A 19,639-nucleotide genomic window follows, 5' to 3' on the forward strand; every position below is an offset into this window, starting at 1 on the left:
AATTGGCTTATTGAGGATGGATGGCTGAGCCTGGCTTGTTAGTGCTGCCAAGGCCCCAATCCTTAATTCTAGTAACATTTTTACTTTTGGATACCATGAAATATGGATATGTGTTTCTATCAGATATTTGAGAGCATGGGAAGAGCAATGGAGGAGAGGAATCTGGAGTCTGCTATAAGCACGTCTTATCATATTAGTATAAGATTATCATTAGTGTTTACTCATCTCCTGGCAGTACCAGATCAGGGTCTTGGTGATAACCACCTTTTCCAGAATTAGTGTCATGGTATAAATAATTAGACAAAATGTGTGTAAGTGTGAAATTCATAAACCTTTTATTGATATGTTTATCATGCCAACAGCATTATTTATTGCAGATTCAGATTCCACTTGAAAAAGAGGCAAACAAAAGAGAGTTGAGATCCCATCCTGCCCCTTGGAGAGATCCCTTGTCCAAGGGAAAAAAAAGCACAGCCTACAGCTACTTCATTGGATCCCTCAGAAATGCATTCTGGGAGATTTCTCTTAGGGTTCCCTTGCGGGACACCAGCCTGTCTTTTGTTGGCTGCAGTTGGAAAACAATAAATTCATTCTAAGACTTCTTAGAATCCCTCTGGTTTCAAAACTACGGACCCCCAAGGATCTACCACCCCTCAACCTAGAATATGCACTGCTTGCTGGCTGTTGCATTCGCCCCAGAGGACTGCTTCAGTCTCTTGGTGGGATCCAATAGACTCTGGCTGTGGGTGGGCAGCCCTTCAGGAGCGTTTGGACTTGCTACAAGTGGGGCACAGGAGCTGGCCCTTAGTGACAATGTATGCTCGGCCACTCAGCAGCTGCTCACAGCCCTCACAGATGAAGTGCTTCCGATGCCAGGCCAGGTCTTCCACGCGCTGGTAGTCTTCTGAGAAGATGATCTAAAGAGAGAGAGACAGAGGAAGAAAGGCGTGACTGAGGTTCTGGCCCTAAGTAGAGACAGTGTGTAGGGGATAAATTATGGGCTAGTTTAATTCCATCCCATGCTGTACTGTGACCTTTAAATGCCCCCACGAAGCACTCTGACATGATCTGAGGGTCATGGCTGTGTCTCAGTTTTTCAGACATGAAAAAGAAAAACTCTGCCACAGACAGGTTTTTATTTATCTGTCAGTGAAACTTTTGGGGCAAGTCCAGAGGACAGTTATTTTCTGAGCTGGGATTAAATAACTCAAGTGACCCTGGAAGACAATTAACAATGGGGAAGCAGACAGTGGCCATTTCCTAAGAACAAGAGACCACGGGTGGTCTGTTGGACCCAGAATAAAGTGACACCCTAAAATAACTCCAGAAGCTGAGAAAAGTCAGAATGGAGACCTGATTTAACGGGCTCGGAGCACAACAGGACGTGAGCCCGAGCTGTCACTGAGGTCTTTGACAGTCTTGTGACTTGGCAAATTATACCCACTTCTCTGTCACTCCATTTACATATAACCTCGCTTAAAAAATACTGTTGTATAAGGAGTCAAACTTGATTCTTCATACTTGCAGAGCAAGAGTTGACTCGCTGAGCTATCAGGGTGGCCCTTCTATAGCCAAACTCCAAAGCTCTGAGATGGTAAGCATGTGTCACCATTCTCAAATCAGGCCCATTTTGTAGAGGAGAAAATCTAGGCTTTGAGTACCCAGTGAAGTGGACCTCAATTTTCTTAAAGAAGAATACACTATCAGCAAAGCCACACCTATTTGCCTTCGGGTTGCGCTGTCAGCATGGCCACTCCCGCTTACTCCCATCTGCCTACCCTGACTCTCACCTCATCGCAGCCTGAGCATCGGGGTCGTAAGCTCTCACAGTAGTGGCGGCCGCACCAGGGTGCACCATCCTTCCAGAAGTAGATGAGGTCGACCAGTGGCTCTGAGCACTTGATACACACAAAGCAAGTGGGGTGCCACTGCTTGCTGTAGCCAGCCCTGTCAGCATAGACCACAGGGCTGTCAGCGGGAGCCGCTCCCTTGCAGAGCTCACAGACCTAGAAAGGATAGGAGAAAGAGGGACGTGTGATGTCGGTTTGAATCCCAGTTCCATCCTCTCTACCTCCTGTGTGACTTCGGACGAGTTAAAAGACTTCTCTGTTCTTTGGTTTTCCCATTTGCGAAGTGGCATAAATATATATTCTATATCTGAAGGGCTAAATAAAGTGACTTATCAAGCCCTGTGAGCCTCAGGTTGATTAGTCTCACCACCCTTGTGTCCTTGGAGTTACTGAGAGTTTCACAAAGTTTTTGTTGAAGGGGAAAACAGTGATAGTCACCTTAAGAGAAATGAAAACTGTGCTTCCTCACAATAATAGAAAAAGCTTATATGGCATGTTAGCATATCTGTTTTATGTCTGAAAACAACTGTATTTTCTAAAACGAAAACAATTTAGTGAGAGGAACAATTCAATATCTTTTAAATAACTCACTTAAGATGGCTGGATTCTCGTAACTACTCATATGTTTGTATGCCTTGTGCCGTTTTGGTTGAAAACTGTACAGGAACTCTGGCCTCACTCTGATAAGTTGGACTAGGAAGGGAGGAGTATTTTAATAGCTGTCCAAGAAAACAGGATGTGCGTCTTTGACTCTACATCAAAATTTAACAAGTGCCTTTTCTCAGAAGTTAGTCATGGACCTGAGATGGACCCTGGGTAAGGGAGCTTGCTGCCAAGCCTGATGACCTGAGTTTGACCCCTACGACCCACACAGTGGAAGGAAAGAACCGACTCTAACAAATTGTCCTCTGATCATACGTGTGTGACATGTATGCTGTGACACATGCGTGTGTCTCTCAAAAATATCAGCAAAAAATGTCACCACATATAGTATAAGGTCACACTTATATATATATATATTATATATTGCTCAACTTTAAATAGATTTCTTGTCCTGCATTGTCTTCTGATCAGCTTTTTGTTCTTGAACAGTTTGAGATTTACAGAAGAAAAAAAAAGCAGAGAATTCCCACACACGACATTCCATTTTTTCTGTTCTTGATTGACTCGTATTAACCAGGTACCTTTTCAATGAGCTAGTGGTTAACATGTCATTGAGGAACTTCATTAAGGTACCTTTAGATTTCAAGTGACCTCTTTCCTCTGTTCTGGGACACCACACTTAGCCTTCTGCTTTTGCAGGCTCCCCTTTGGGGGAAGGGGTAACAGTTTCTTAACATGTCTCTGTGTTTGTGGAACCTTGACAGTTTGAGGGAGCCAACAGACCTGGGTTCTGGGAACCACACTTGATTCCTCTGAAAGAGCAGTAAGAGTTCTTACTCCAGTCCCTACAGTAGACTTTTAACATATACCTCCCTATCTAAAGATGGCAAAATATAAATATTTTGGGAGTCAGATATTAGGTAAAAATGTGTGCCAATTGCAATCTGCTTGATGTCACAATCATGGGGTAACACTGAGATGAGGACCCCAGAGGCCAAGCAGGCTCTCCTCATCTACTACCAGGGGCATATGCTGTCACTATGCCTCCCAAGGAGGATTGCTGACTTTTGCTGAAGTAGGATGTTGATCTTGACCCCCTGGTTGAGAGTTGGTTGTCAGGTCTCTCCACAGCAAAGATGTGTTCCTCTTTCCATACTGCTCTTTTTGCAAGAAGTATACTCCATGTTCCTCATGTAATGAACCTTCCACTTTCTCAGGGTTCAAGTAAATACATATACTATGTGGAATCATATAAAACGTTGACCTCACAGGTTCCCCTAAAGGTATTTTGAGAACCATTGCATGACTTATCTCCTGGAGTTGTGAGTGTTGGACAGCATTCTTCTTACATACCAATCTACCTATCCATCCACCTATCTATCCATCCATCCACCCACCTAACTATCCATTTATCCACCCATTCATCCTTGCACACCTCCCTCTCTTCCTTCCATAGTTGTAACTTTGTCTTTTCCATTCTCTCAGGAATGGGAATTTGACAGACCTACAACATAAACTCTCTTGAGCCATTTTAAATCTTCTTCTCCTCCCTAAAGCCCTAGGATAATGATGGCTCTCGTGTCCCTAGGGCACATCTGTACCCTGCAGTGTGCTTGGGATGTTTTGCCTATTATGAATAACCTCACACATAACTGGTGGCTGTTTCTGAGTTAGGAAAACGGTTATTTTCCCTTCCAGAGACAACCGTGCCTCTGAGAGACTCGGTGACATGCTCAGTGATGCCCAATTTTCAGAAGACAAAGCTGGCATAAGAACCTAGCCAGCCTCCTCCACAGCTAGGTCTGTGGACTATGCGCTGTGGCTTTTACAGCTGGGGTCAGCAAACAGCTGCCTGGGGCTCCTCCAGTACAGCAAACATTTTATCCTCAAAAAGAACTCCATTCCCTTATTATTAGACCTAGGGTTTAAAAAAGACCCACATTTAAAGGCTACATTTTCAATTGCGTGAATAAATATGTCATGGAGATTTGTTTTCTCTCTTGTTGTGTAAAACGCTCACAAAGTGCTTAATTTTGGCTGTTGGCTCAGGACCCTACAATGTTTGCTGTCTTTGGTTTTTTTTTCTTCAGATGCTAATTTTAACTTACTAAATCCTGTCAGCCCCACTCCCAAATATTTATATTTTGCCATCTTTAGTTTAGGAGGTATATGTTAAAGTCTACTGTAGGGACTGGAGTAAGAACTCTTACTTCGCTTTCAGAGGAATTAAGTGTGGTTCCTAGCACCAAGTTCTGTTGGTCACAATTGCCAGTATCTCCTGCTCCAGGAGACCTTATGCCCTCTTCTGGCCTCTGCAGGCACATGCACACACATATGCATAAATTAGAAAAAAATGAAAGTTTACTATACTTTGGAATCAGAATATTCCTTACAGGCCCTATGTTGATGGCTTGGTTCTCAGCCTATGGGTATTATTGACGAGAGGTGGGGCCTCATAAGAGATCAGAAGGATGTGGCCTTGAAGGGGATGGTGGGATGCTCATTTTTTAACTCCTCTGCTCTCTGGTCACCATGTGATGAGCAGTTTTGTTCCACTACCATGATTCATCACCTGACCATATGCCCAAGGTGACAAGGGCAACTTACCATAGGGAGAAACCAAGGAAACTGTGATCTCAATGAACATTCTTCCCTTGTTAAGTCGATTCCTCCAAGTGTTTGTTAAAGTAACAGAAAACTGAACACTATTTCTATCTTATCTCTTTTAGTGATCTACTCAATATACTCTTGCACACTGGAGAGGAAATAAGAAGTAAAATGATGACAATTAGGATAAGGAAACCAAGTGAGACCATGGAACATAGCTTCCTGGAGCACAGTAGGTACCGAGTTAATATCTAGGCATGGAAGGCATTTGGTTATCTGGATGGATCTGAAGTGGACCCTCACTGACTGATAACAGACTTTAGAACATTCTAGTTTTTCAGCTTCACTTCTCTCCATTGAATGAAAGTGGGGAGCCCCTCAGTTAACTGAAAATGCTCTACCTCTTCCCATGACCGAGTGCCACCAGCCTGGGACTCATCAGAGGGTCAAAATCATAAGTGGTAGTCAGCTCTAGTCTCATACGCTGCCTGCTTTGCCCACTTGGGCCCTAAAAACCACATGGACAGGGCTGCTGGAGCATGCTGTGCATTTTCTGCCTAGCGTCTACGTTTTGTAGAATGAAATTTCCAGTCCTTTCCTCCCACACGGAAGGGACTGAATGGACTTACTGTTGGCTGACCACACACCAGATTCCCAGATGTTGCTTAACATGGAAGGAGAGGACAGGGATAAAGAAATGGCCTGGGGATGCTGGCAAGCACCTTGATGGCACACATAGAAAGGAGCTGCTGATATGGGCTTTTAAGAAAGGCAGTCTGAGTGGGTGCTCAAGGGTGACCCTGAAGTCATGTGGTAGATGGAAACTTTATTTGGGAGCCAATAGGAACCATTGCAGGTTCTGGAGGCCAGGAGTATGGGGGTGTGATTTGAGCTGTAGGCTAATAACCAGGGCAGGGAGCAGGAAGAAGGTCAGTTTCACAGACCTTGGTCACAGCCTGACCATCTAACAGTGCTTTGTCAGGTCCCTGCCTGAGGAATGTGCTCTCCGCCATGATTTTTGGGTGGCAGTTACTACCCTTCACCAGCTCTTTTTTTTTTTTTTTTTTTTTTTTTAGCAAACAATGTCATTGTCAGTTTGTACAAACATATAGTATGATGAGCCCCTTCAACATGACTGTTTGCTCTTTCTACCCCTGGGTGGCCTCCTCCTCTTCCTCCTCCTACTTCTTCTGTCTTCTTGGTTTTCTCAAAGGCTGGGGACTCTGGGGTTGTCCGGGTCTGGCAGTCTCATGGGCTCTCAGCCACCAGGTACAGGAATGAAGGATCAGACCCTACACCTACTTGGGCATTATGATCCTGGCTTCCCCGACCACCATCGTTGGTGAAGCTCCAGGGTGGTGGGGAGCCAAGCCCCGGAGTCAGGTGCCAGCATGATTGCGGTGTGACTTCGGGCAAGCTAGCCTCTTTATGTCTCAATTTTGCCATCTGTCAAATAGGGACAATGTTAGCAGCACCAGCATTTTAGGGTTATTGTATGAGTTCAGTGGATTTACTGGGGAGTTTGAAGGGCTCATTTATTGTCCAAACTGCTTCTCTCATAGGATAGAAAGTTGAGGCTCAGAGGGGTTAAATAACCCCTCCCCCCATAAGATGACCATGCCAGGGTGAGATCAGGGTTGGAGCTGCCTCTTCATTCCCATGATGCTATACCATGTGGACTCGCCCTGGATGCTCCTCCCATTCTTTGCATTTCCTGTACCCTTTGTCTCCAGCTGAGCAAGGTCAGAACTTCCACCCGGCTGATCGTCTTATGTCACAGTTCCATGCCCACTGACTCTTAGCCCTGGGCTTGTGGTCACGCTCTACTTCTCTAACCCTACCTGTTGGAGACCCTAGTTACCAGGCTTATTCTGCCTCATGTCCCTTGGAGGGCTTGCAGCCACACACTCTTCCACTCCCTTTCCCTATAGCAACTGATTCAGCAGGCCAGGAATTTGCAAGGTTCAAGGATATATGGGTACTGCCCCTGGCTGCACAGTGAGAAACCACCATGGAGAACGAACACCTGAGTGAGCTTTGTGTAAAGTCTGCCCTGTGGCTTGGGGACTACAGGCTAATTTGATTTCCTGGGGACGTTTACATTTTAACACTTTTCAAGGAAGCCCATTTGGCCATTCCTTGGACTTTTTGGTAAAGGAGGCGGGCAGAATTTCCTTGGGACTAGGGTAAAAGGCATTTAGAAAGTCATTTATCTTGAGCCTGGCAGCTGTATTTTGCTCCTGTTCCCAAGTGCCCAAACTCAGCTTGCTTGTGAGAGTGTTCCCAGTAGCTGCCAGAGAACCTTGTCTGCATAGCACTTTCCCTTGGGACAGGGGATGTGGGACAGAACCTTTCAGAGGTAGAATGAGTAGAAAGGAGGCTTTTGTCCATGCCCGTGACTTTCTATGACCTACTCACATAGTGCAAGGTGTTTAATTAAATAGTCAAAAGCAGTGTTATAATCCCAACACCCAGGAGACTAAGGCAGAAGGATCTCCACAACAAGCAAGAGACCATCCAGGGCAACAGAACAAGTAAATCAATAGGAAAAACACAAGTCCCCCCCCCCCAAAAAAAAAAAAGTCAAAATGAGCAATTTTGAGTATTCTGTGCTTGGGCCTAGGCAGTGTTTAAACATCTGATTTGAGAAAGGCAAGGGCGGTCCAACAAGATTGTTGGTAGCTGAGTCTTTGGGTCATGGGCTTCTTACTTTGGGATGTGTTCAGCTCACACTGGCATAGCCTTAGATATTCTTTCAATCAGCAGGACATCCCTTTCCCAGAGGAATCATGTCCCAGCCCAGTGTAACAGAATTGGTGGAGTGCCACCATAGCACATAAAGCAGAAGAGGGGTCGTCTTCTTATGACAAGGTTAGGTCATCGGAAGTGGAAAATATAAGTTGCCATGCACCCAGCACTGTCGGCTATCAGCCTTCTGACTCAGCAACATAGTTCAGCAGTCTTGGTGTTCACTCTTACAATGCTATGGCTGACCAGCAGCTGTGCCCCACTGCACTGTTCAGTGCCATCAGAGAAAACAGTATCTCTGGAGAATCTGGGAAAATATCAAGCTTCAAGACTCAATGTCACCCAAATCCCTTCCCCTTTTTTGTGATAGTGTCAATTTGTACAATCTTAAGCAGAGCTGCCACAAGTTAAGGATCACGTATGTAGCTTTTTCCTGGACTCTATTTCTAAAGACACACCCCGAGGACTCCTGAGAAGACAGAAGTTATAGCATCTGGAAGCTTCCATGCCAAGGTGATCATCACATGGAGAAAGTAGAGGAAGAGTCCCAAGGAGACCCTGCCTGACCAACCTAGCTGTGTGTTTCCCCCAGTACAGACCCCTGCCCAAGTAAAGCTGAGTGGATAGAGCCAAGATATCCCTATGGGGCTCTGGTCAAATGACTGATCTGAGAACAGGAATGATCTCATTGACATTAGCCACTTGGCCAGGACGGCTTGCTCCACAGCATAATGAAAGGACGACACTGAACAGGGACAACAGGGACACATGGGGTCATGTGGTTACAGCAAGACAGAGTATATCAGGTCATAGTAGGTTCAGGACAGTGGCCAAGGGCCACGCAGCTATTTAGAACTGTACCTAAGGACCAAGGTTCAGAGGGACTCATGGGCACAGAAAAACCTCTCTAGCCATAGTAATCTCTGCCTTGGGCTTGTCGGAAGCACATCCCAATCCTTCTGTCTCTCTCCTGGAAGGCTCTTATCCGAAAGCCTACCCAGTCTAAATCCAGAGAGCCTCGTGAAAATCTTACCATTGCACTCCAGTAAATATTAACACAAGGCCTTGAATTCAGGCACTGGCTTCACTCCCGTGCAAACACTCAACAACTTATTTATAAACAGCATCTCCCATGTCCTCTTATGGTGCTTAGTCCCCAGCTTTGCCTCTCAGCCTTGTGTCTGACAGATGGTACCACTCCCCCCAATTTTCAGACCTGGCATCGTTTCTGCAGGCTTAGCTGTCTTGAATTCTGTTTTCTTACACACTAATCTTCCCAAGACCACAGAGGGCACTGGAGGAGCATATTGAGTGCACAATGGTTAGGGCCCCAGGCCTGAAATGTGGTCAGTACAATGGCTTCATTCCTAGGGAAGCACAGGGGAAGCTGGGGCTTGTTCAAGCCTCAGTAATGGTGCTCTCTGGCTTGGAGGAAACTTGTTACCCATGGTGGCCATTACTGCTAACAGCCGTTTTACCAAGAGTGTTTTCTTGGAGCAGGTTGCAACTATGGGGTCTTTGCCCATGGAAGCTAAATATCACTGAGATGGGCACGAAGCACATAGACTTACTCTCATGATAGAAACAATAGTCTGCATTTATTCTCACATAAGTTCAAGGACCAGCTTGCTATAGAAAGTAAGTTACAAGGGATCTGATGTCTTCTTTTGGCTTTGACAGTCACTAGATACACACATGGTGCACATATATATGTGTAGGTGAGCATCTATACACATAAAAGTTTAAAAATAAATTATTTTAAGCTTGGAAACACACACACACACACATACATACGTGTGTGTGTGTGTATGTGTAAAAATTACAGGGTAATTTTTAGGATTAGATAAAACGACTTGGAAATTTCCTGGCATGGTACCTGACATAACTTAGGTAAAGAATGGCAGCTCACAATATTGTCACCTGTTGATTATCATCACCAACATCATCAGCATCACCATTTCATCATCATCACTAGGACCCTCACTGACACCAGGATCAACATTATCATCACTAGGACCATCGCCACCATCCCCATCATCATCACTGGCACCATTATCATCGCCATTGCTATGGTCATCGCAGTCTTTATCATCTACACCATCTTCATCACCATTCCTATGACCATCCCCACCATCATCACTAACACCGTCATTAATACCACCATCACAATCAACATCATTGATTAGCCTACGAAAGCAAAAAGCAGAAGAAAAAAGAAGAGAGACAAAACCCAAAATAGGGAAAATCTGAAGATGTTTTTTCTTTGCTCAGGATTAGCAAACTACATTTCTCCATGGATTAACTCCAGACCACTGCCTGTTTTTGTAAGTAAAGTTTTATTGGCTCACAGCCAGTCACTTGTTTAGATAGAGTTTATAGCAATGTGCTACAGAAGCTGAGTTGAGTAAAGGCGACAGGGACAGTAGGGCCTGCCAACTTCTATATATTCTCTCTCTGTCCTTTATTGAAAATAGCTTACCAGTGGCTGTTTTAGTCAATGGAATATTATGCAGCCCACTCAAAAGAGTGAAGAAAAATGACTGTAAAAGTCACATGGTCATATGGGAAAGTATTTATAGTATAAAAAGTGGAATAAAGGGATTTTTTTCCCTTGGAAAAATGATCTTTTTGAATGTCATTAAAATATCCCCACTGAGAAGGAAGCAGGCAGAGGCTGAGGAGCCTGGTTACCATGGTGATCTTGAGGGCTGCTCCCAAGTTCCCACCTATGGGTACCTGGGTCAGGGAAGCTGAAAAGACCAAGGTTGGCTGTGGCTTGGTGGTCTCACATGGATCTCCGCCACTTTATTCCAGCTCAGAAAGAAGTGGCCCACAGAGGGGCTGGGGTGGCTTCAAGTCCCCAAGCAGAGCTGGCAGGAAAAGCAGCCAGCCTGCATAGCCCACAAGCCAAACATCTGCTCCGACAAAGACTTGGAAGTCCCTTGCCCACAAATATGTCCCTTTTGGGATGGGCCGCAGCCTGAGCTGCCGGCAGCTGTAAGTTTCCATCTGAGAGGCCGTCCTATGTAGGAGGGTGGGGTCCAAGGCCTTCTGTGCCTCCCTTTGCATTTTTGTGGGGAGGTGGAGGAAAAAGAGTTTGCCTACTTCTGGCATCCCACTGGGTATCTCGGGATCTTAGGAATACATTCTCAGGACTGTGGGGAGCCTCCATTCCTCTTCATTGACTCTCTGTGGCTTGAGGTTTAGGGATGATCACCTGACCTGAGGAAGGGGCAAGGTGATGGTGGGAGTGGTGGGGGCCTGTGCTAAGAACGGTCAGCATCAGAGCTGAGAGTACGTTTCATCCTCTGTTTTGGCATCCTCTTCCCTTTCTTGGGTTTCAAGTGTGGGATGGTGGAAAGGCGGAAATGCCTGGGCACAGTGACCATGCTTGAGAACCCTGTATATTCAATTTCTGAGGGAACATTCACTGAGCTCTCTAAATACAGCGAAACTGCCTGCAGAACAGTAAGCAGTCAGAGCAAGCAGGCTGTGGCCCATCCAGCACAGACATTCGTAAATTCTGCCCTGCTGGGAGAGGTGAGGGTTGGGGCTCAGAGGGTGGGTGAGGGGCTTTGAGCAGACTGGTAGAGTCCAGTATGTTGCTGGAGTTCACAGCCCCGGGTCAGAGCTCCGAGATGCTCCTGAGACCCATGAGGAGAGACTTGGTCTGGGGCAGGGTGTTCTTCTGCTCTTCAGCACACAAAGAAAAGGGCCTTCTCAAGAAGGCCGGCCTTTGAGGGCTGTCAGGTGCTGTGGCTCACTCCAGACATTAACACTCAAATGTATTTTCCTTTCTAGGGGGCTCCGCTCAGGACTGCTCACACCACACTGCTAGTGATGACAAGACCTGGGTTCGAATCAGCCTACCACTCCTTAGCAAACTACCCTGGCTGTGTCCTAGGCTTTTTATCTGGGAAATTGGTCTGATAACCTTAATCCATCTCATGGTCATCACAAAGACTTAATGACATTTATTTTGTAGATTTTAAAATTTCTCCAAAGGCAGTGTAGAAAGTACTCTGGCATGACACTCCTCTGTGAGAGTGGAATGTTGGGGGTGGGGAGAACTAAGCAGTTTAATGGTCATTTGATGTGGGATTCCAGTCTGTATGCTGTGAATATGTTTTATTACCATTGGTTAATGAAGAAGCTGCTTTTGCCTATGGCAGGGTAGAATATAGGTAGGAAAACTAAAGTGAATGCAGGAAGAAAGAAGGCAGAGTCAGGCAGATGCCATGTAGCTGTCCAAGAAGCAAGAGGTAACAAAACATGAGCCTTGTGGTAAAATCTAAAATAATAGAAATGGGCTAATTTAAGATGTAAGAGTTAGTTAATAAGAAGCCTGATCTAATAGGCCAAACAGTGTTATAATTAATATAGTTTCTGTGTGATTATTCGGGTCTGGGTGGCTGGAAAACAAAAGAATAGTCTCCACTTACAGCCATTGATGCTATAATGAGGTTTTAGAGGAAGGTCATAGCTTAGCATATGAAGCCTTTGGGGCAATGAAGGCTGAATAGCAGCATGCATTATTGCATGGTGGGAGATCTTGAGGGGAAGAGGATCATGATTCAGTGTCAAGGGCAGTAGTGGGTGGTAGGGGGATCAAAAATAGTGTTGGATTCTATGCTTGTGTTTCTAGAATACAATGCAAAGTACCCTAAGAGTACCTAGTAGTATTTTTTTAAGGCAGGAATCCTTTAAGGTCACCCATGCATCCATGCATCCATGCATCCATCCATCCACCCATCCATCCATCCATTTATCCATCCATCCATCATCTGTCCATTTATTCATTCATGGGCTTCAGAGAGTGGTACAGGCCCACACTTGGCAGTGAGGCTGCTTTGAGACACAGCTTTATGGCCTGCTTTTCTCCTGAGTTGCCTTAATTGTGACTCTTTCTCCTGCTTTGAGGCGACAGACAGAGAACCCAGTTGTTTTCTTTTGGGACAAATAGCAAGCAGGGCACTTTAACTCAGCATCTTCTGCATACTGTTATGGAAATGGGATCTTAGACAATCTACATATTGTTTGTGCACCTGAAAGTCTACAATTCACCTGACTCTCATGAATATCAGGCAACTGTGTGAATTTAAAGAGATCCTGAAAGTCTGAGTAAAGCTTTGTGCTTAAGCCCTGTGAAAAGGGAATGCCACTATCTTCTTAGGCAAGACGCTATCCAAATTGTTCCCATCTTCCAGAGCCCGAATGCAGCTTGAACATTGATTTACTTGTTGAGCACCAGCTGTCTACATCAAAGATACCCACTGTAGATGTAGAAATGAACAAGCTCTCAGAATCTACAGAGTGGGACAGATGTGACCCCCCACTAATGACAAGTGAGTTTCCAGTTAAAACTGTATTTGGGATTGGGCAGCAAACTACATCTTTCAGAGGCATCAGACAAATTCATCCAAACAGTTTCTTCCTCATTCCTGCTCATTCCTGAGTGTGGAATATGCCCCTTAATGGCCAATATTGTTACTTAAATGCTTCCAAAATACCACAGATATTCCCCAGAGTTAAGTACAGGCATCTCAGAGCATCTTTGCTCTAGTTCCATGTTGAGCAAACATGCGGGGTTTAGTCAAGGACAAGACATGCTCTCAGAACAGCATCTCTCCCCTGGGAGAAGTCACAATGACATCAAGAGATTCTCTTCCAAGTCGGAATTCTTTAAAACTTGCTCTTTAAGGACAGACAGCTATTAAAGGGTGGATACCGGGCAGGATTGGGGTGGTGTGGGGGAGAACAGTTTATAAAACTAGTAGCTACTATGGTAACAAGATTTAGTTTCTTTGAACAGTCTTTCACAGATGTGAGTCTTTTAAGTATTACTGACAGGGCTTGGAGAGATGGCTCCAGTGCCTGAGTTTAGTTCCCAGCACCCACATCTGTCAGCTACAACCACCTGTAATTCTAACTTCAGGGAATTCAACCTTATCTTCTGGACTCCACAGGCGCCTTCATTCCCACATATATACACCTAAACAGACACACTATATATATGAAAAATATGTCTCACTGCTAAATAATAAGGAAAAACTCAAATCTTGGAATTCTCAGCTAAAAGACTATGAGGCTGTGACTCCTTGGATGGCAATTCCAAGTTGGGTCAAGTGGGGTAGATGGAACTGGGAGGTACTTAAAAAACCCACAGCCAGGAATGACAGGGTAGCCAGGCTCTTAGGCCATCTTTCTGTGGGTTGCTTGATTTACGAGAAAGACTGTTAGCCTCTTCCCTGCAAGACATATATCAGGGACATGATGGCTAATCTTGGTTGTCCATTTGGCTAGATTGAGGATTGTCCAGGGGATTAATAAAGCACTCCTCTAGGAATGTTGGCAAGGGCTTTTCTAAAGACCAGCACATCATGAAGGCCTTGACCTAGTAAATATGATGACATTGTTGGGAGGTGACAAAAGGTAGGAAATAAGGCCAACTGGATATGGGAAGTAGTCACTGGGGACCTGTCATAGAGGCTAGATCTTGCCTTGGTCCCTTCCTCTGTTCCCTCTCTCCACTTTCTGTCAACTGGGTGCTTCCTATCCACCTATGTGATCCCTCTCCTATGATGTTCTGCTCAAGCATACAGTGCCCAAAGACCACTGACTAAACCCTCAGAAACCAAAAGGCAAAATAGAACCTTCCTTTCTCAAATTGCTTATGTCAGGTAATCTGGCCACAGTGATGATGACCTGGTAAACAAAGGGGTCCCTGTGCTGGGACTTTTAGAGTCAAATGTTAAGTAGGGGTAGAAACATAGTGGCCATCATCCCCATGGTTCCACTCTTGGCCTGTGGAATAGCTTGAAGCAAATCCATCCACAGGAATTTCACCTCTGAAACCATGGTTTCTCTTTTGTATTTTCTCAAAATGCCCCCACTCCCACCTCCCACCCCAGGTATGTGAGTCTTTGGTACTGTTGCTAGGGAAAACTGGTAACCACACAGCTAGAATTATGTCCTATATCTGACCTACAACTTTCTCCTTTAGATCAAGTCCTCAGCCCAAAGTTCACACCAATGTGGGAGCAGTGACCTCCCCTTTGTTTGACTTCCTGGGGCTCAACAGATACATACATGAACAGTGTGAAACTCACCCTTTTTGGTTTCCCCAGGTTGTCATGCCATCATGTACATGGAACTGCTTTTACTCTTCCAATTGTGCCTTGTTTTTCTGAATAAGCTGGTTTTTTTTTTTTTTGTCTTTTTCGAGACAGGATTCTCTGTAGCTTTGGTGCCTGTCCCAGAACTAGCTCTTGTAGACCAGGCTGGCCTCGAACTCCCAGAGATCTGCCTGCCTCTGCCTCCCAAGTGCTGGGATTAAAGGCGTGTGCCACCACCGCCCGGCAGCTGTGTGTTTTTGTAAATGATCACTCCTTACGGGGGTACAAGGCTCTTTCTCAAAGTCTATGGTTTCTGTGTTTCTAAGTTATTTCACACATGTCAGGTTGAACCTTACCACATTCTCAGAGCCTGGCCCTACCCCAAGGGAGCCTAGATGCTTTTCTATAAGTTGTTACCATTTGTTCATTGGTGGCATTTTCCTAGAGCAATAGTTCTCAACCTTCCTAATGATGCAACCCTTTAATATAGTTCCTCATGTCGTGGTGACCCCAACTGTAAAATTATTTTCACTGCTACTTCTCAACTATAATTATACTACTTTTTATTGATTTTAATGTAAATATTTTTGGAGATAGAGGCTTGTCAAGGGGGTTGTGACTGTGGAGAACCCCTGTTCTAGACTATTATCCGTTCCATGGCACTAATCTGGTGGTATTTTCCATGAGTCACAAGTACCTGCCTCCTTCACTGAACACGAATAAACACACGAAAAGAGGAGAGTATGGCAAGATAGGGCCCTGGCAGCATAGCTCTGGCCTGGGGAGCTTCATCCAGACCAGAGGAGACAAGGGACACTCACATATTCCACTTCCTTGGATGGGTCACCCAGGCTGCCATTGGTGGTTGGCGCAGTGGTCTCTGTGCCCTCTGGCTTCTCCTGTGTCTTGCCTTCCTCTTTGGGCAAGCCTCCCTGGCCTGGAAGGGCCACTTCGCCCACCCCGAGGGCCTCACTCTTGTACTGCTTGACGAAGTCTTCCATTGCTTTCAGCTCACTTTCCACAAGTCCACGGCAGCGAGAAGGGTCCTGGTCATATATAGGGAGCTGATGCATGAGCTGACGTCGGCGGTAGAGGGCACCCTCAGTACCTGTCACAGGCTGCTTCTCCTTGGGGATGAGTTCCATGTACTGCAGGCCCTAGGGGGATGGAGTGGAAGAGATAATATCATATGGCTGTAGTTCATGGTCATAGAAGCTAAAACACAATCTACTTAAAACAAAATTGATGGGTTTCCACTGTGACCTGGGATTGAAATATAAGTATGTTTTCCCTGCCCATATCCATTCCTTCCTGCATGTGTTATGCATAAGTATGTATATTATGTATATATGTATTCACATGTGTGTACATGCATTCAGAGTCCAGAGGCCAACCTTGGCTGCTGTTCAAGTGCCATTGTCCTAGGTAGCGTTAGCTGTTGACTTGACACAGCCTAGAACCACTCCTAAAAGAGTCAGTTGAGTAACTGTCTTTATCAGGTTGGTGTATGGGCATTGAGGGATTGTCTTGACTGTTAATGGATGTAGGAAGGTCCAGCTCATTGAGGAAGGTACCATTCCTTGGGCAGATGCCTGCATAAGCTAACAAGCAAATTAGAACCCGTAGGTTCTGCTTTGAAATCCTCCTTAAGTTCCTGCCTTAACTTCCCTTAATCATGAATTATGATGTGGAAAGTATAAACTAAATAAACACTTTCCTCCCCTAAATTGCTCTTGGTTGGAGTGCTCTAGAACAGCAGCAGAAGGTAAATGAGGCCATCCATTCACCTTTTGTTTGAGACAAGGCCTCTCATTGGCCTTGGACTCACGACATAGGGTAGATTGGCTGGTCATCAAGCCCTGGGGATCTACTTATCTCTGCCCTTCCAGAACTGGGGTTCCATGTACCACCAGGTCTGCTTGTTTTTTTTAAAAAGTGGGTTCTGCAGGACTGAACTCAAGTTCTATCCTTGCAAAGCACGCACTTTAGTTACAGAACTGTCACCTTAGCCTCGTCGTGTTTATTTTCTACCTTAGTTTTTCTTTCACAAGTCACAAAGCAACACCTGTCTCTTATCTCCAGTAAGAATACATAGGTGAGAGAAAGAATGCAAAGGAGAGATGCACACTGTGTCACTTGTATGTGCACACTCTGTCGCTTGTATGTGCTGAGATGCTACTGGATCTTTTCCTTGGCTCTAGAGGCATGGATGTAAGCCTGTGTCTGAATTCATCAACCTGTAGGCCCAGGGGATCCCTGCTCTGTACTATGCCGTCCTCTGACTGACACAGAATTTAAGAACTCTCTTTGGAGATTTTACGAAGCCAGCACACATACCAGGCAGGTGCTCTACCGTGGTGCTACCAGTGTTGACAGGTGAGAAAGAGGCACAGACTTACACCTGTTAGCTGGCTCTCCATTTGCTCACCGACTAGGCACGGCGGGGCTGGTAGATGACTGCATTATTTGCTGCCCATTTCCCCATACGCTACTGTGATTTTCACTTTGGGGTGACACTAGGAAGAGAAGGGGTATCTGTCTGCTCATTTCAATTTCTGTCAGAATGGAAATGAAGATCAATCGGCTTTGTCACCTGGTGTGAAGTGATTGTGACAAGTGAGACAGTTAACAGGCATTGCCAGCTTGACTGGATTTCGAGTCACCAGGGAAACACAATTTGGGGTGTGTCTAGGAGAGTGTTTCTCGGAAGGTTTAACTGAGGAAAGAAGGTCTACCCAGAATGTGGGTGGTACTATCCTTCAACTGTGGGTCTCAGAGAGAAAAAAAAAGCTAGCTGAGCACCTGCCTTTCTCTCGCTCTCTGCTTCTCGGCTGCAGAAGTGATGTGACCAATCTCCTAGAGTTTCTGCTGCTTCAATTCTACTCTGATGGGCTGTACCCTCAAACCATGAGACACAAGAAGCCCTTTCCTCCATTATGCTATGTTTAGTTGGTATTTTGTTTCAACAACATGAAAAAGGAGAAAAGTAAGTTTGCTTCTTCCACCAAAGCAAAGTCACTACTTTCAACCTCTTCTGTGTTATTACTTGCTGGGCAGTAACCAGATGACAAAACCGTTACAGAATCATGGCAGCAGAAATGCAGAGAGGCTGACCTCACTTGACCTGGACCTACAAGGGACTGTCTTCTCTCTGGTCCTACAGTGGATGTGCTTTATTGCTACTTCGGCTGATGCTCATAAATGAAAAATCCTGGTCATCTCTTCTGTACTTAGAAGCTTTGGCCAGCTTCATATGTGTATATGTCTATGTGTGTGTGTGTGTGTGTGTGCACATATGTGTTTACCTTCTAATGTAACCATCTACTCTGCAAGGGCAGTTGTCCCTTAGAGTTTAGCAGCAAGAATGAAGGTTCTGGATTTATCCCATCTTAGGTTGAGATTCTGGTCCTAGGCACGCTAGCTTCAGCCTCCTTGACACTCTCTCTGTGCACATATTTCTCAGTTGTAAAGTGATCACCGAGCAAGTCCAGCAGGCTCTGGGATTCGGTGACAGGCCTACAGTGCCTACATCATGCTGCTAGCATCCTTTCCCCTGCTTTCCTATCGGCGGCTTCCCTCCTTTGGAAACACACCTCCAATTAGCTGCCGTGTTTGTCAACAGTGTGCAAGAAGCTGCTGGAAAGCTCACTAAAATGTAGGCTAGCAAGCAGCAGTCCCCAGTTCCTCGGGGCAATCGTGGCATCCAAGAAACTGCATGCTTGCTATGAGCCTCAGTCACAGAGGCAGAAATGTTAAGACCTGACACTACTGTCATGGTTTGAATGTGGAATGTCTCCCATGGCTCATGTGTCCCAAAACTGGGTTCCCTGCTGGTGGTGTTACTTTGGGAGAGTTGTGAAGGCTTTGGGAGGCATATCACATAAGGGGATATGCCTCGGGATTTACAGCCTTCGAGTTCCAACATTCTCTCTCTGTTTCCTGCTGTACCGTGAATGGCCATTGGCCATACGCTCGCACTGCCACAGGCAGGAGCCATGCCTGCCACCATGCCTTTCCTGCCTTGATGGCTATACCCTTTCAAAATGTGAGTCACGATCAATCCTCCTTCTTGAGCCGATCCCGACATTTGTTCTGTCATAGCAAGAAGGGGAATGCTGACCATGACTGCTTCTCAATGAAACCCCAGCAAGAAACAAGTGTGTGAGAGGAATCAACCGGGACCCCAAACACCTAGCAGGAGAACGTAGGCAAGGCAAGTTCCTGGCGCTTTGGGATTTTGGAAACACATGAATTCTCCTAGAAGAAATGCTGTGACTATTAGTAGCACCTCAGAGGGGCTTGTGTGAGCTTTTACTTGCGAGAGGCATTGCCACAGAGTCTCATTTTTGGTGAAAACAAAACTCATTTTAGATTTGCCAGCTTTGTGGGGTGGATTTTGTTCCCTTCCAAATGGAACATTTTGATTTCATTTTCCTCATGGGCAAGACCCCTGATTAAAAGAAAAATCAATCTAGTTTAAAATAGCTTTTCTTAGAAAAAGTATAATTATATCATTATGGGACTATGGTATTTCATGATTTGTTAATTTTAAAATATGTGTCAGCACCTCTAAGAGTAGAATCGCCCGGGTCTCAAGTCACTAGCACTCCCCCGTCTATGTGACTGGGTAATTATCTGGATATTAATGTATTTACAGATGACTATGGTTTCCTTCACAGCCAGAGCTCTGCTTAATAGGTCTCAGGGATGGGGAGG

The 19,639-nt window shown here is 45.3% G+C and overlaps 1 protein-coding gene across 2 annotated transcripts in view; it reads right to left on the bottom strand.

Annotated features, from left to right (window-relative positions):
- Positions 1 to 318: 318 nt before the first annotated feature.
- The window catches only part of Lmcd1 (LIM and cysteine rich domains 1), a 61,379-nt gene continuing 42,058 nt past the window's right edge, over positions 319 to 19,639 (bottom strand). The window contains exons 4-6 of one of the 2 annotated variants that reach the window (XM_075983269.1): positions 15,745 to 16,080; positions 1,791 to 2,006; positions 319 to 917 (exon numbers count right to left, since the gene is read on the bottom strand). In XM_075983269.1, coding sequence (XP_075839384.1) covers positions 759 to 917; positions 1,791 to 2,006; positions 15,745 to 16,080 — 711 coding nt within the window. In that variant the 3' untranslated portion in view covers positions 319 to 758. The remainder of the gene's footprint in view (positions 918 to 1,790; positions 2,007 to 15,744; positions 16,081 to 19,639) is intronic. The other variant, XM_075983270.1, reaches the window with a different exon arrangement.

Source organism: Microtus pennsylvanicus, chromosome 8 (assembly GCF_037038515.1).
Source record: "Microtus pennsylvanicus isolate mMicPen1 chromosome 8, mMicPen1.hap1, whole genome shotgun sequence".
In the NCBI taxonomy this organism is placed as follows: domain Eukaryota; kingdom Metazoa; phylum Chordata; class Mammalia; order Rodentia; family Cricetidae; genus Microtus; species Microtus pennsylvanicus.